The sequence below is a fragment of the Phytophthora cinnamomi genome (assembly GCF_018691715.1).
Source record: "Phytophthora cinnamomi strain GKB4 chromosome Unknown Contig49, whole genome shotgun sequence".
Lineage (NCBI taxonomy): Eukaryota > Oomycota > Peronosporomycetes > Peronosporales > Peronosporaceae > Phytophthora > Phytophthora cinnamomi.
The window spans coordinates 546,630-560,095 of NW_027150982.1; the positions used below are offsets into that span (position 1 = coordinate 546,630).

A 13,466-nucleotide genomic window follows, 5' to 3' on the forward strand; every position below is an offset into this window, starting at 1 on the left:
ACAGACAAATAGCTACTGAAGTACATGATCCTGCGAGTGAATCAACGGATCCCGGTGGTGATGGAGTGAGCCACCGCTCGTAGCTGCGCCGATTGATCGCGAGCGGCAGCGCTAAAGTCGCTGAACTTTGGCCCATTGCCAGCTGTTATCCGGTCATGCGGGGCTCGTACGTGTCGCCTTTGCCATTGCTCAAGTCGCCCGGCCGGAGTCACATGCGTCTGTCCGCCTGCCTGTGCGCTGTCGTCCTCTCCGCCGCCCTCGCGGTGGTCACCGCGGAGAACGACTACCAGCCTCTGCGCCAGCCGACAGTGTACGAGTCCGAGTGCGCCAAGCAGTGGACAAAGCTCAACAGCGACAGCTCTGCAGACGACCGATCGACAGCGAGGATCAGGGCGAGCGAGCTGCGGATCAACCTGTCGGTGCAGCTGACGCGCTTCACGAGCGACTACGCGGACTTCAACACGCGGTCGTTCAACGGCGAGGTGCCGGCCCCGACGATCAAGGTGTGTCCGGGTGATACACTCGTTGTCACGCTCACCAATGGACTGGAAGCTGGACGAGGCAACAACACCAACCTGCACTTGCACGGGATGCACCTGCCGCCGGTGGGGGACGCCGACAACGTGATGCCCAATGTGGAGCCCGGAGGCCAGCGCAGATACACGTACGAGATCCGCCAGGACCACCCGGCAGGGACGTTCTGGTACCACTCGCACGCCCCGGGCAACGAGAACGCGCACCTCAACGGGATGATGGCGGGCACGCTGATTGTAGTGGACCGGCCGGCGGATCTATCGGCCGAGTTGGCGGCGATGGACGACCTTGTCCTGATGCTGCAGGCCATTTGCGTGGAGAACTGCGTCAACGTGTTCGATAACTTGGAGGACGCGCTGGAAAACAAATTCGACCCCGCGAGGAGGCTTTCGCAGCACATGGACACGCCCGATGAAGCGGACCTGGTGTGGCCCACGGATCTTGAAGTCGTCGAGGACGAGGCGGATGCACCGCTGAACGATACCTCACTACCGACGGTCTTCGTGAACGGACAGTATCTACCAACTTTGAAGCTCGCGGTGGGCGAGTACAAGCGGCTGCGTCTTGTGAATGCAATCGCGAACAATGTAGCTGAGCTTGTGACCACCCACGGCAGCGGATGCACGATGGACGTGCTTGCCATGGACGGAATTTACTTTGACACCCCCGTGGCGAAGAAAGTGATTGTTATCCCTCCTGGCGGGCGTGCTGATGTCGCCGTCATGTGCGCCGAGATCGGTAAATTTTACCTGGAAACGGATTGCGCGAGCTCTCGCAACAAGCTGCTGGGTCTTGAGAATCAGCACCGAGTGCCATCTCAACGCGTTGTGAAGCTTAAAGTTACCAAGGAAGCTGAAGACGATGATTCTGGCGATGGAAAATCTGCTGAAGCAAAGCGTCTTCCGTTTAGGCTGCCGAAGAGACCAGCTTATATGGAAGACACGATCGGGGGTGACAATAGCCCACCGTTTATCGAGGAGGGCAACACGTACGGCTTTGAGTTCTCAGTTTGGATGGACAAGGGAATCGTATACGGCGTGAATCACGAGAAGTTCGACCCGACGCACATCAACTACTCGATGCCCGTGAATGAGATGCAGCAATGGGAACTTTCAGTCAAGGACTACAGGAAGCCGTCGTTGTGGTCTTGCGACTTGGATGCTGGAAGCTCCAACGGTGACCGCCGCCTGACCAAGTCAAGTAGTTGCAGCACGATGAACCACCCTTTCCATATGCACTCTACACATTTTCAGGTTTCGGGCATGGACGACGACACAGACCCAGATGGCGTCATGTTCGAGGTGGGTGAATGGCGCGATACTCTGCCACTCTTCAGCGGAGGAGTGCAGATCCGCTTCACGCCGCGTGACTACATGATGGGGCACATTTTCGCGCACTGCCACATTGCTTCACACGTCGACGGCGGCATGGCACAACTTGTGAGAGTATATAATCCAGAGGAAGACAATGGAGACGACAATGAGTTTGGTGCTGGTAGTACGGCGGATGAAGAAGAGGGTAGTGATGGTTCGAGCGACACGGATGAGGATGAAGACGATGAAGATGACAGTGGAAGTGATGAAAATGGAAGTGATGAAGCGGAAGAAGAGGGAGACGAAGAGGAGGGTGAAGAAGAAGGAAAACCATAAAGCTAGATCATACGAATTGATATTTATTTTTTGGCCTTAATTGGGCGAGGAGGGACAGACAACACTCATACCGAAAACCTCAAGACTCCGTTGCGATAACTTCTTCCAAGGCTTTCGCATAACTCGAGTTCCAGTTCCTCTCAAATACGTTTTCGAGTGCTTTTCGTGTCGGCTCGTGGTTAGTGTTGACGCTTGCCCCTGCTGTAGTGTAGAAGTATCCCCACTCCATGTTGCTCGTGCCCACATTCGCGCGAGTATCGGTGACAATGTACTTGGCGTGATTCACGCGGGTGTACGAAGGCCACGTAGCCTTCGTACCAGAACTGGATGTCGTATTCTGCCAACCTGGTACACGGAAGATCTTGATCTCAAGTCTTCCAGAACACCGAGCGTGCATGTGCTGACACAGTTCCGCCTGTTTCTTCAACGTGACAAGTGCCTCCAGCAATTGAGGGCTGGTGTGCTGCCACTGACTGATCAACAGACGCACATGCAACCCAGGCTTGCTGTACACCCCAGCCAGTAGTGCATCAGTTAGAGCCGGCCAATGAAGAGGTCCAGGCGTGTACATCGAGAACGGCGCGAAGTCCATGACACTGAGACTAACGAACGACTTGGCCGAGCGGATCGTGTACACCAACGCATCTTCGTCAAACGTGCGCGAGTGTCCAGCGGTTGCCTCCAACGGGGCAGCCGCAACGAACATCTGCGCTGCAGCAGCCTCCCCACCACTCTCCATCTCATTTCCATCCGAACGTGAACTAAACGGCGTCTGCAGCTGATGAGAGATATTCCCCAGCGAGCGCAATCCCGCCTTCACGAACGGATCCTCGCTCCTCTCGTTCTCCGGCAGATACAGCGACCACGCGGGCACCTGCAGCTCTTGCTGGAACTTGTCCGAAAAGTAGTATCCCGTCTTGGCCGGCAGCAGCTCGGGCGACGCGAACACCCACCAGGTCTCAAACAACCTCTGCATATCCTGCATCACCGTCGATTTTGTTGGCAGGTTCTCCATCACCACGCCCACCTCCATCACCTGCGCCAGCGACTTCCAGTCCATGTTGGCGCTGCCCACGTACACGTGCCGCGCATCGAAAATCCAGATTTTCTGGTGCAAGATGCCGCTGCCGTACCACTCGGGGCCGCTCCAGCACCGCACTTGGATGTTTCCCTCGGCTGCGTGCACCAGCATCTGCACTTCGTCCGGCAGCGCGGCGCAGGACGCTCTTTTATCCGATAAAATCCGCTCTTGGTCGCCGATACTCTGTTTAGCCGTCAAAATCCTAATTTTAACACCCCGAATAGCCGCATCACGCAGAGCGAAAAGCAGCTTGCGGCCCCGATCCGCCCCGAATTGCTGCATCTCGGCCTCGGAATAGACTTTGCGGTCGTCGGCACCCAGCAGGTTCCAGTACATGGCGCTGAGGTCGATGGACGTCTGCGCCGCCTGCACGCGGCGTGTCAGCGCCTCGAACGTCTGCGGCACAGCCGACGCCAGCGCGAAGTCCCCCACGGGCAGCGACTCGACCAGCGACAGCGTCGCCTGGCCCGCGGAACCCTCATTTAGCGCGAAAAAGCCGTCGGATTTCGGGTCAAAAACGGCGGATTTTTGAGCCGCCGGGACGCGCGCCGCCGCCGACTCGCGCGGCGAGAAGCGCAGCGCCACCAGGAACAGACACGAGGCGGCCCACAGCAGGCCGAAGAGCGCGGCGCCGTCGCCGCGGCCGAGGCGTCTCGCGCGCGTCATGTATCCTTGAAGAATGTGGGGGCGTAACCTGATTATTGTAACCCGGTTACACTTCAAGTAGAGTAACCCCAGTGTAACCCCGTCTTGACTGGCGCACGTACGCAGCATTGGTGCATTGACGATGGCGGGGCCGAAGCTGGTGTCGCGCAAGGCCAAGCGCAAGCAGGAGCGCGAGGACAAGAAGCGCCAGAAGAACAAGCGCCAGCGCAAGGAGCAGCAGCCGGCGCCCGAGAGCGGCAAGGCCAAGACCAAGGCGCGCGCGCCCCACAGCAAGAAGCAGCGCGGAGGCCCCAGTGGCGGCATCACCAACAAGTTCCACGAGTTCCTGGCGGAGGCGGCCAGCGCGCAGAATGGTGATTAATTATTACTTTATTATTAGGTTACACCGGGTAAAGTGGTGGGTTACGGTGCATTAGCTGACTGGTTACGCTGCAGGCGAGCCGCAGTCGCTGAGCGCCGAAGACAAGGAGATCAAGGCGCTGGAGGCCAAGCTCGGCCTCGGGTCGTCGTCGTCCAATAAGGCCGAGTCGGCGCTGAAGAAGCTCCAGAAGTAGGGAGATTTATCTTTTTTTATTTTATTTAGTTGATGGTGGGTTTTATCTGACGTTTTTTATTTTTCAGGGAGTACTCGAAGGACGGTTTGGGCGAAGACTTCGCGGACTTTTTGTCCGAGCTGGACCACATTTCCGAGTACGGAGGCTGCACGTTGTCGATGGTGGTGAGTGCTGGCTGGCAGCTGATGATTTCTTTTTCTGTGTGATTCTGTAGTGTGGTGAAGGGACGACCGAAGGCGGCCAAGGCGACTAAGCACTCTGCTTCTGCTGGCCATGATGGAGACGTTGAGAGTGACGACGACAATGAGAGCGAGGTCGACGAGAGTGAGGGATCCGAGGCTGGCAGCGATTTCGGTGATGATATGGAGATGGATGAAGAGACTCGACGCGAGATGGAGTTGCTGCAGGCAGAAGACGCCGAGTTCTTGAAGGGCATGGACGAACTGCCGACCGATGAGTCGGAGTCGGAATCCGAGGACCTCGCGCAGTTCTACTCGGACGAAGAAGAAGAGGACGAGGAGGGCGATGAAGCCCAAGCTAATACTCTGCGCAACCAGCAGTCGGCTTCTGCTGCCGATGAAGAAGAGGCCAGTGAAAGCAGTGAGGATGGCGGTGAACAAGAGGAGGAGGATAACAGCGATGGCGGCGATGACAAGCTGGAGGTGGAAGAAGAGAGCGATGACGAGGAGAGTGCCAACAATGACGAAGACGACGATGAAGAGGAGGAGAAGGAGGATGAACAGGAGAAGGAGGAAAGTGTCGTTGTCGAAGAAGACATTTACGGCAGGCCTGTTATCAAAACAAGCGATGGCACCAAAAAGCCGTCCGCGTATCTGCCTCCCCACCTTCGCCGAAAGCTTCAAGCTGAAGCCGAAGCTGCTGCCGCGGCGGCAGCGACAGAAAAGGTCAAGCCTTCGCAGATGGATGAACAGGCAATGCGGGAGTTGACGCGCCGAATTAACGGTCAGCTCAATCGTATCTCCGAGTCGAACATGGAGTACGTCGCCGACTGCCATTGTATTTGTAATCTCGCTGTCTATTAACTGTGCGTGCGTTTTGTCAATAATTGCCAGGTCCATCGCGTTGGAAATGGAGAAGATCTACCGTGAAAATGGCCGCTCGCTCGTCAACGAGATCCTGCTGGAAAAGTTGCTTCAGACGACATGCCATCCGCGACAGGTGATGGCACCGCTTATCAAGGTGGGCGGCGCTCTGGTGGCTGCTCTGTACCACAGCGTTGGCAGTGAGGTCGGCGGCTTCTTTGTGGAGAAGCTGGTGCGCAAGCTGACGGACAGCGTGGAGAAGGAGAAAAAGCTGCTCAGCGAAAATGCAGACACTCAACATGGCGAGAACGAAGACGACGACGGGAGAACTTCCAAGGAACCCGTAAACCTGATGCTGTTCGTGATGATGCTCTACAACTTCGGTGTGGTGCACTGCACGCTCGTGTATGACCTCTTCCGAGCGTTTGTGGATAGTTTCTCCTCCACCGATATCGAACTCATTCACCAGCTCTTGAAGATCGGTGGCGCTCAACTTCGCGCGGATGATGCTGATGCCTTGCGCCAAATGGTTGCAGCCGTACAGCAGAAGGTGGGCGAGGCACAGCAAGCAAATGACGGAAACCAACCCGAGGAACGCGTTCGGTTTATCCTCGACCTCATCTACGACCTCAAGAAGTCGTCAAAACACGGTAAAGGCCGCAATGCTGGAGGCAAGGGTGGTGCTGGCGGAGGCGCAATGGATGTTTCGTCCCTAAAGAAGTGGCTCGGCCGTGTGAAGACGCGATGTGGAAATGCGAACAACCCGTTGCGTGTGTCGCTTCACGAGCTGCTCAACGCCGACGAAGATGGTCGTTGGTGGATTGTCGGTGGCACGTGGGTTGGCTATCAGCAACAGAAGTCGACCGACGATGGAGATGACGCTGCTAACGAAGCTGTGCGCGAGAATGACCGACTCCTGAAACTCGCAGAAAAGCAGCACATGAACACGGACGTCCGAAAGAAGATTTTTGTGGCGCTGATGGGCGCAACAGATTGCTTCGATGCCTATGAACGGCTGCTACAGTTGCACCTTAAGGAAAAGCAAGAGCGCGAAATTGTGCGTGTTTTGTTGCACTGCTGTGGCCAAGAGAACAAATTCAACAAGTACTACTTGGTGCTGGCTGAGAAGCTCTGCGAGATGGATCAGCGGTACAAGTTCACGTTCCAGCTCGCCTTCTGGGATATCTTCAAGCAGATTGAGTCGCTGAAGCCGCGGAGACTGTACAACCAGGCGCAAATGCTGGCTGGGCTTGTGTTGAGTAGCAGTCTCTCTCTTTCATGCCTGAAGGTGCTGGATTTCACGCAGCTGGAGGAGAAGAGCATTCTGTTCCTGCGGGTTCTGATGGAGGAAATCCTCAAGGTCGAGAGCGAACTGGAAATGGCACAGGTGTTCCAGCGCTTGCTGCAAACGAAGAAGGCCCAGCTAACAATCGACGGTCTGGCCGTCTTCTTCCACCAGCACCTGACAAGCTTCCGCGGCGAGCCCGACCCGAAGACGCGGACGCTGCTGAAAAAGCGCGTCAAGAGTGTGAAGAGTTTGCTGGATCAGCTGGCCAAGTCTGCCGCATCAGCTGAGAAGGAAGCGAGCTTCATGTAGTTCAGAGCTCCAATACATACAATAGAACGACCCATTCACCCCAACACCCTACAATGATGAAGACGGAGTGTGCAGCTGCAGCACACATGATTGTTGCTGAAGTTTAGATTGAACGCAGCGTGACGACAATTCCAGTGGAACCGCAGCATCGGTCACTACTGACTTACTCTTCTTCAATTTTCTTGATGAATTTGGCGGGGTTGCCAGCGTACACACACATCGGGGGCACGTCCTTGGTGACCACACTCCCCGCTCCAATCACTGCCCCGCGACCAATTGTGACACCTGGCACAACCGTCACGTTGCCACCGATCCAGACGTCGTCCTCGATGGTGATCGGTTTGCCCAGCTCATATCCAGAAGCTCTCGCCTTGGGCCCCAACGGGTGCGTAGCGGTGTACAGCTGCACATTTGGTGCGAACATGACCCGGTCGCCGATGGTGATCTCGCACACGTCCAGCAGCACGCAGTTGAAGTTCATGTAGACGTTGTCGCCCAGGCGGATGTTCGATCCGTAGTCGCAGCGGAAGGGCATCTCGATGAAGCATTCCCGTCCTTTGGCGCCGAGCATCTTGGTCAGGATCTCTTGGGCCTCCGGGGTTTCGGCTCCCTCCAGTTCGTTGTACTTCTTGACCAGTTTGCGGGTCTCCTGGCGCTCCTTGAACAGAGCTGGGTCCATCGAGAAGTACAGCTCACCGCGCAGCATCTTGGTCTTTTCGGTCTCCATGGTGGTGGTCGGGGTGTTGCTTGACTTTAGCTTGTGTGACCGTTGAGGCAGAATGAGAAATGATCTCAGCTCGATTCGGGGCCCAAGCTTTGATGCCTCCTCTCGGATGGCGTGCTGAAGTGATACCCAGAATATTGTCGACACGTGGCGCTGACGATGGCGTGGAGTTGGCGCAGTATTATTTAATCTAAGGAATACATACACGTCATAATTGCTTATCGACAGGCGTCAGAGGTCAGAAATTGTGCGCTTCCACAAGCTGAAAGTCACAGCACTCGTGAGCTTTGAAGCAATTTTTTTGGTTTACCACGCCATCCAAGACTCGGATGGCGTGGTAAACCGTGGCTTTTTTCCACCCTCGATTGCTTCACGACGCGTGTCATTCCAACAGAGGTGTTGAGTCTGCATTGCATCCCGCCCGTGAACCTGCTCCTTCATTTCTACTTTCTACCCACCGCGAACAAGTCACACCACCACTTCCTCCGCGACAATGGACACCGAAAAGGCCAAAATGATCCGTGGCGAGCTGTACATCGCGGCGGACCCGACGTTGGCCGAGGACCGACGCGCTGCTCGCGAGCTGACCAAGCAGTTCAACGACATGACCCAGGCCGAGTCCCCAGAGGCCAAAGCAGTGATGAAGCGCCTATTCGGTTCAATGGGCAAGGACTGCCTCATCGAGATGCCCTTCCGCTGCGACTATGGCTACAACATCAGCGTCGGCGACAACTTCTACATGAATTTCAACTGCGTGTTCCTGGACGGGTGTCCGATCACGATCGGCAACCGGGTCATGTTCGCACCGAACGTGCAGCTTTACACTGCCAGTCACCCACTTGACCCGGACGTGCGGTCGTCTGGCTTGGAGATCGGCAAGCCCATCACAATCGAAGACGATGTTTGGGTCGGTGGCAATGTGGTTGTCGTGCCAGGTGTCACTATTGGCCGCGGGGCAGTAATTGGGGCTGGCAGTGTCGTGACGAAGGATGTGCCTCCCATGTGTGTGTACGCTGGCAACCCGGCGAAATTCATCAAGAAAATTGAGCCCAAAGAGAAGGAAAACGTGTAGATAAAATGAAAAGCGTGGCGGAGAAATCGCAACCTGCACGGCATACAGGGCAAAGCCTTCTAATACAATGTGGAAGTCTTTTACTTTTTACTAACGTAGAATACCGAATAGTACGCGGAAAAGTAATTGAACACCATGTGAATTAACCTTTACTCCCCACCCGTAGGATAGGTGGGGTCGCGCACGTACGGGTAGGATCAATTGCACTAATAAAGTTTAAAGGCTACAGGCATTTAACTGAGAAGCGGTTTGGACGAGGTGAAAGACGAGATAACCGAGAGCCCAGAACCTAATTTTGAGGCAATTAGAGCAAGGATTTCAACTGAAAAAGTGGTTTCAAAAGATAGAAGTCAGCGAAAAAAAAACTTGAGATTATGAGAGTTACAGAATATAGTTTAGGTGAGATGACTCAGATACTAATAGAGATGCTAAAACGCCTTGGTTCAGTTGATTCAAACAAGGAAGTCCTTGACGTGCTCACACTCGAATATGGTGCCAAACAAACCAGTGGTTTTGCAGTTGCTGTCTGGGCATGTGATACCGTCAATATGAATCCGTCTTCTGAAATGAAGATACCAGATCGGCAATCAGTGCCCACGCGCCAGTCCAGCGTAAGCAGCGCGCTTATGGGAGGACCAGCATACTCTGAATTCTGCAGTGTCGACTTGCGTTGCTTGTGGATTGGTTTCACGTGAAGTGATATCGCCAAGGAAGAAGAAGAGAGAGTGAGCAACTTTAAGATTCTACTAGTGGTGCTTTTTCGCTGGCCATTAGTTCTCAGTTATACTGAAGTAAGAGCGATAGACGGGTACTGCTAAGATACAGACTCGATGGACGTCTCTAGAAAGGAATCTGAAGATCAGTAATTCTCGGCTGCAGTAACTCGCTCAATGTTCATCATGAGCGCATTTTTCATGCCGATAGTTGCGCCCCTGCTGTACGTGATGTTCTGGCCGCTCACTTCTACCAGGCGGAAGCGACTCACCAAGCACGTCACTACGATCTTCAGCTCCAGCATCGCCAAGTTGCGCCCGACGCACACTCGTGGCCCCGCACTGAAGGCCGCAAATTGGGTGGGCGACATTGGCAGGAGGTCTCCGGATTTGTCGAGAAATCGTCCAGGTACGAACGATGACGCATCAGGCCCCCACACGCTCTCCAGTCGAGCGGCTGCGTAGAGCGACAACATAACGCCTGATCCCGCAGGGATGAAGGTACCGTCCGGAAACACAGTGTCTTGCACGCAGTGATATCCGATCGTCGGTGCGACCGGATGCAAGCGAAGGACTTCTCGAATTGTCGCCTCCAGATACGGCAGGCCCTGCACCTCCTCCATCGACGGCACGAAACTCTCACAATCGGTAAACTTTGGGAGCTTAGTGCGAATTTCCTCGCGCATCTTCTTGACCACGTGTGGGTTATGGTGGAGCATGTGCATCAACCAGCTGAGCGCGTCTGCGGTCGTGTCTCGTCCGGCGATCAAAGCTGCAAAAACAATGTCGCGAATATCCGACGGTGTGATCGTCTGCCCGCTCGTCTCCATGGTCTCTAGAATGATCGCCATGATCCCTTTATTGAGCGGCTGTTGCTCCTTTTCCAGACGATGCTGGTCCATCATATGGGAGATAGTGTCCAGCAAGAACTGGTTGATCACCTCCATGGCATCTCGAAGACGCCGTTCACTCCCGACATTCAGCCACCTTTTCAGCTTCCACATCCACGTCGGCGTAGTCATCCTGTACCCACAAATGTGGTGAGCTTCATCGAATGCGCGCTCGAACGGGTGGTCTTCCGGAGATACGAGATTTCCCAGCTTTTGGCCGAAGCCGATCTCCGCGAACGTCTCGAGTGTGAACTTATTCATCAGCTTGTGGATGTCAAGGGACTCATTATTCTCGCTAGCCCGCGACAGAATGTCCATCAGCGCATGGACATTCTTCTGGATGATTGGCGTCATGAAGTCTCGCAGTGCCCGAGCGCTGAAGAGGTTCACGAGCACTCGGCGGTGGTACTTCCAGCGGTCCCCGTTGACCAGCAGGATGCTGTCCCCCATGAAGTCGGAGTATATGTCGTGCATGGCGACGCCCTTGCTGAAGTTGCCCGCCTGCAGCTTGAGCACCTGCTCGAAGTGCTCGGGCCTGGACATGTAGACGAGGTTGCTCTTGCCAATTAGCTGCACCACAAACGGCCGCCCGTCGCGCTCGCGACTGCGGTCGGCCACCCAGTCCTGCAGTCGCGCCGAGTTGGCGGCCACTTGCAGAGTGTTGCCCAAGAATGGGACGGACGGGAGGAATGCCACAGGCACTGCATTGTCCGGGATCTTCTTCCTCGAAGGCTTGGAACTGCTGGCAGCTAGGAGCGCAGCGGCGATTGCAGACGCCGCCAGCAGAGCGAGCAGGGCGGGGCTGGGCTTGGCTTGAAGCAGCGAAGGGGGCAGCATTCCCTCAGTTTGCGAGTGAAGGCGGTGGCTTCACACGGTACCAGAATCGAAGCTATCACGATTGCGGTACCATTCGTACCACAATCGTGATTTGGAGCGACAGGGTTTTCCCTGAAGACTTTTTCGCACGGACACCGAAGCTGCATGGGTTTCAAGTGGTGTGTGATGTTTGCTGGTGCCGGCTTTAGTTTTTGTGCTGGTCTCTAGCTGCCATCGTGTACGGTTGTTTGTCCATGCAGGACTGCAAGTTGTACCATGAATTGGTGCGGAAATTGGTACCGCTTCACCCGATTCTTGCTAAGGTGGTTATTTGTCAAGAAATGTGCAGGGTTGGGGCTTCGATTTTCAGTGATGGCTACATTCTTGAAAATATGAGTCATACAAGGGTATATGATGTTGCAGTACAATTGAAGTACAGAAAAGAGACCGAACTGCATGAAATTCAACAGGATATGTGATAAGCCAATATTGACACTACTATTTATAAAAACTAAATTAGATCTCCATTTTTAGGTTGGATTAGCACCTTTGGTCTCTGATTTAGAAAATCGCGATCTAGCGCGACAGAATAGCCCAATACAAAAGTACAGAATTAGAAACAAAAACAATACAAATCTGCCTCGAAAAGTCAAATTTCTGAATGAATTTTTTTATCGCGCACTCCAATAGAAACTCTGTTCGATAAAAAATGACATTTGGAAATTCTGAATTGTGGTTGTACCCATTTTCTCCATTGAAATGAGCACCCCAACGAATATCACAAGAACTAACTTTCCGCACTACTCACAAACTTGTATATCGGCGGAAGTATGCAAAACAGTTTCTTCAGGATGCAGAAGGATCTATGGCGCGATCTTGTGTCCTCCTGTCGCCGAGTTAATTTCGGGAATGGGTTATTCCAGACTTTATTTTCGGGTTCTAAACGTCTTCCAGACGTGTTTTCGGGCCCTTCGGCGCTACTTTCGGTCCCGAAACGTAGCGAGCTGCCATCCGCAGTCGTCGCTCAGCTCTCTCCAGTTGAAGCGGTGCGAGGAGCTGCAGGGCGTGAGCGCCAAGAAGAAGGCGGCACAGGAGCAGGCCAACCAGTGGTGGTACAACGCATACGACCGCATGGCCAGCAAGATCGTGGTGGACGCGTCGTTGGACGAGGAATGAAAAGGAGCGACGAGAAGAAGAGAAGAAAGACAAGAAGAAGGACAAAAAGCGCAAGCGATTGGATGAAAATGAGTCGACCAGTCAGAAGTTCCGCATCCCTACAGATGAAGAGCTGTTTGCGGCCACTGGCGGCAAGGCTGGGCGAACGGCTCGTGCATGGGCAAGTTGAAGCGCATCAGACGCAGCAAGTCTTCGTGTTCCGTGACGAGCGCTCCTGCCGTCTCCCAGTGTGACTGCGTCCGGCAGCCGATTTGAATACCCGAGCGACGAATACTTGATGGCCAGATCTAAACGCTCAGTCGTGGACAGCGCCAACTGCTTCCATGTCAGCCCGAAACGCGTGCTCCAGTACGGACTCATAGGCACCGGATCCAAGCGCACCACTCCGCCTTCGTCATCGTCGTGTCAGCAGTGGCGATCACTTCGGTTTCTGCGTCGGGAGTGTAACCATACCACAACGTGAGAAATTGAGGTGCCAGCGTGCACAGCTGAGCAAGGAGGTCATTTCGTTGTGCTCGCATCGCAGCTTCGTTCTTTGCAACAACAGAAATCGCCCCACGCCGGTTTGCCATTCGGTGCACGGCGTTCAGCAGGAACTTCCACTTGGTGGACGCTCCGACGGCGTCGCTCTCGTGCGTTGTCGGCGTAAGTCAAACCGAATCTGAACGCTCGGTTGGACATTTCCTCCGCCTGGTGTCTTCGCTGGCATCTTCGTCTTCGACAAAGTAGCTTGCTTGAGGTGAGGGCACTACGAAAAGATGATCTACGAGGTACTGGAGATCAAGGTGCTGATGAAGTTCTGCTTGAAAGTCTTGGTGTGCATCGTGGGTACTGTCATACAGTTGACGCGCTTCGTGGAGAAGAATAGTTTCATCGGATGCTGCAGCGACGAGTTTTTGCTGGTGGAAAAGGTCGCTAGGTGGTGGAAGAGGCTTCTCGGGGGCTATAGCC

The 13,466-nt window shown here is 54.5% G+C and overlaps 6 protein-coding genes across 7 annotated transcripts; 3 read left to right on the top strand and 3 right to left on the bottom strand.

The window, feature by feature from the left end:
- Positions 1 to 212: 212 nt before the first annotated feature.
- On the top strand, positions 213 to 2,183 carry IUM83_08190 (Multicopper oxidase mco; the record flags this gene model as incomplete). The annotated part of the gene is made up of 1 exon (XM_067932546.1): positions 213 to 2,183. One exon carries the CDS (start codon positions 213 to 215, stop codon positions 2,181 to 2,183), a length of 1,971 nt encoding a protein of 656 aa, XP_067789951.1.
- A 79-nt stretch (positions 2,184 to 2,262) lies between these two features.
- IUM83_08191 (phospholipase D, Pi-sPLD-like-1) lies at positions 2,263 to 3,930 on the bottom strand (the record flags this gene model as incomplete). The annotated part of the gene is made up of 1 exon (XM_067932547.1): positions 2,263 to 3,930. The coding sequence occupies one exon, from the start codon at positions 3,928 to 3,930 to the stop codon at positions 2,263 to 2,265; it is 1,668 nt and encodes a 555-aa protein (XP_067789952.1).
- A 121-nt stretch (positions 3,931 to 4,051) lies between these two features.
- On the top strand, positions 4,052 to 7,124 carry IUM83_08192 (Nucleolar MIF4G domain-containing protein 1; the record flags this gene model as incomplete). The annotated part of the gene is made up of 5 exons (XM_067932548.1): positions 4,052 to 4,283; positions 4,366 to 4,480; positions 4,552 to 4,620; positions 4,699 to 5,481; positions 5,558 to 7,124. 5 exons carry the CDS (start codon positions 4,052 to 4,054, stop codon positions 7,122 to 7,124), a joined length of 2,766 nt encoding a protein of 921 aa, XP_067789953.1.
- A 163-nt stretch (positions 7,125 to 7,287) lies between these two features.
- IUM83_08193 (Maltose O-acetyltransferase) lies at positions 7,288 to 7,851 on the bottom strand (the record flags this gene model as incomplete). Its single annotated transcript, XM_067932549.1, has 1 exon — positions 7,288 to 7,851. The coding sequence occupies one exon, from the start codon at positions 7,849 to 7,851 to the stop codon at positions 7,288 to 7,290; it is 564 nt and encodes a 187-aa protein (XP_067789954.1).
- A 490-nt stretch (positions 7,852 to 8,341) lies between these two features.
- On the top strand, positions 8,342 to 8,920 carry IUM83_08194 (Maltose O-acetyltransferase; the record flags this gene model as incomplete). The annotated part of the gene is made up of 1 exon (XM_067932550.1): positions 8,342 to 8,920. One exon carries the CDS (start codon positions 8,342 to 8,344, stop codon positions 8,918 to 8,920), a length of 579 nt encoding a protein of 192 aa, XP_067789955.1.
- Positions 8,921 to 9,779: 859 nt separating this feature from the next.
- IUM83_08195 (Cytochrome P450 86A2) lies at positions 9,780 to 11,360 on the bottom strand (the record flags this gene model as incomplete). Of its 2 annotated transcripts, XM_067932552.1 has the most annotated exons (2): positions 10,600 to 10,656; positions 10,722 to 11,360. In XM_067932552.1, the coding sequence occupies 2 exons, from the start codon at positions 11,358 to 11,360 to the stop codon at positions 10,600 to 10,602; spliced, it is 696 nt and encodes a 231-aa protein (XP_067789956.1). The 2 variants fall into 2 exon arrangements, with proteins under 2 accessions (XP_067789957.1, XP_067789956.1); XM_067932551.1 differs by having other exon boundaries at positions 9,780 to 11,360.
- Positions 11,361 to 13,466: the final 2,106 nt, after the last annotated feature.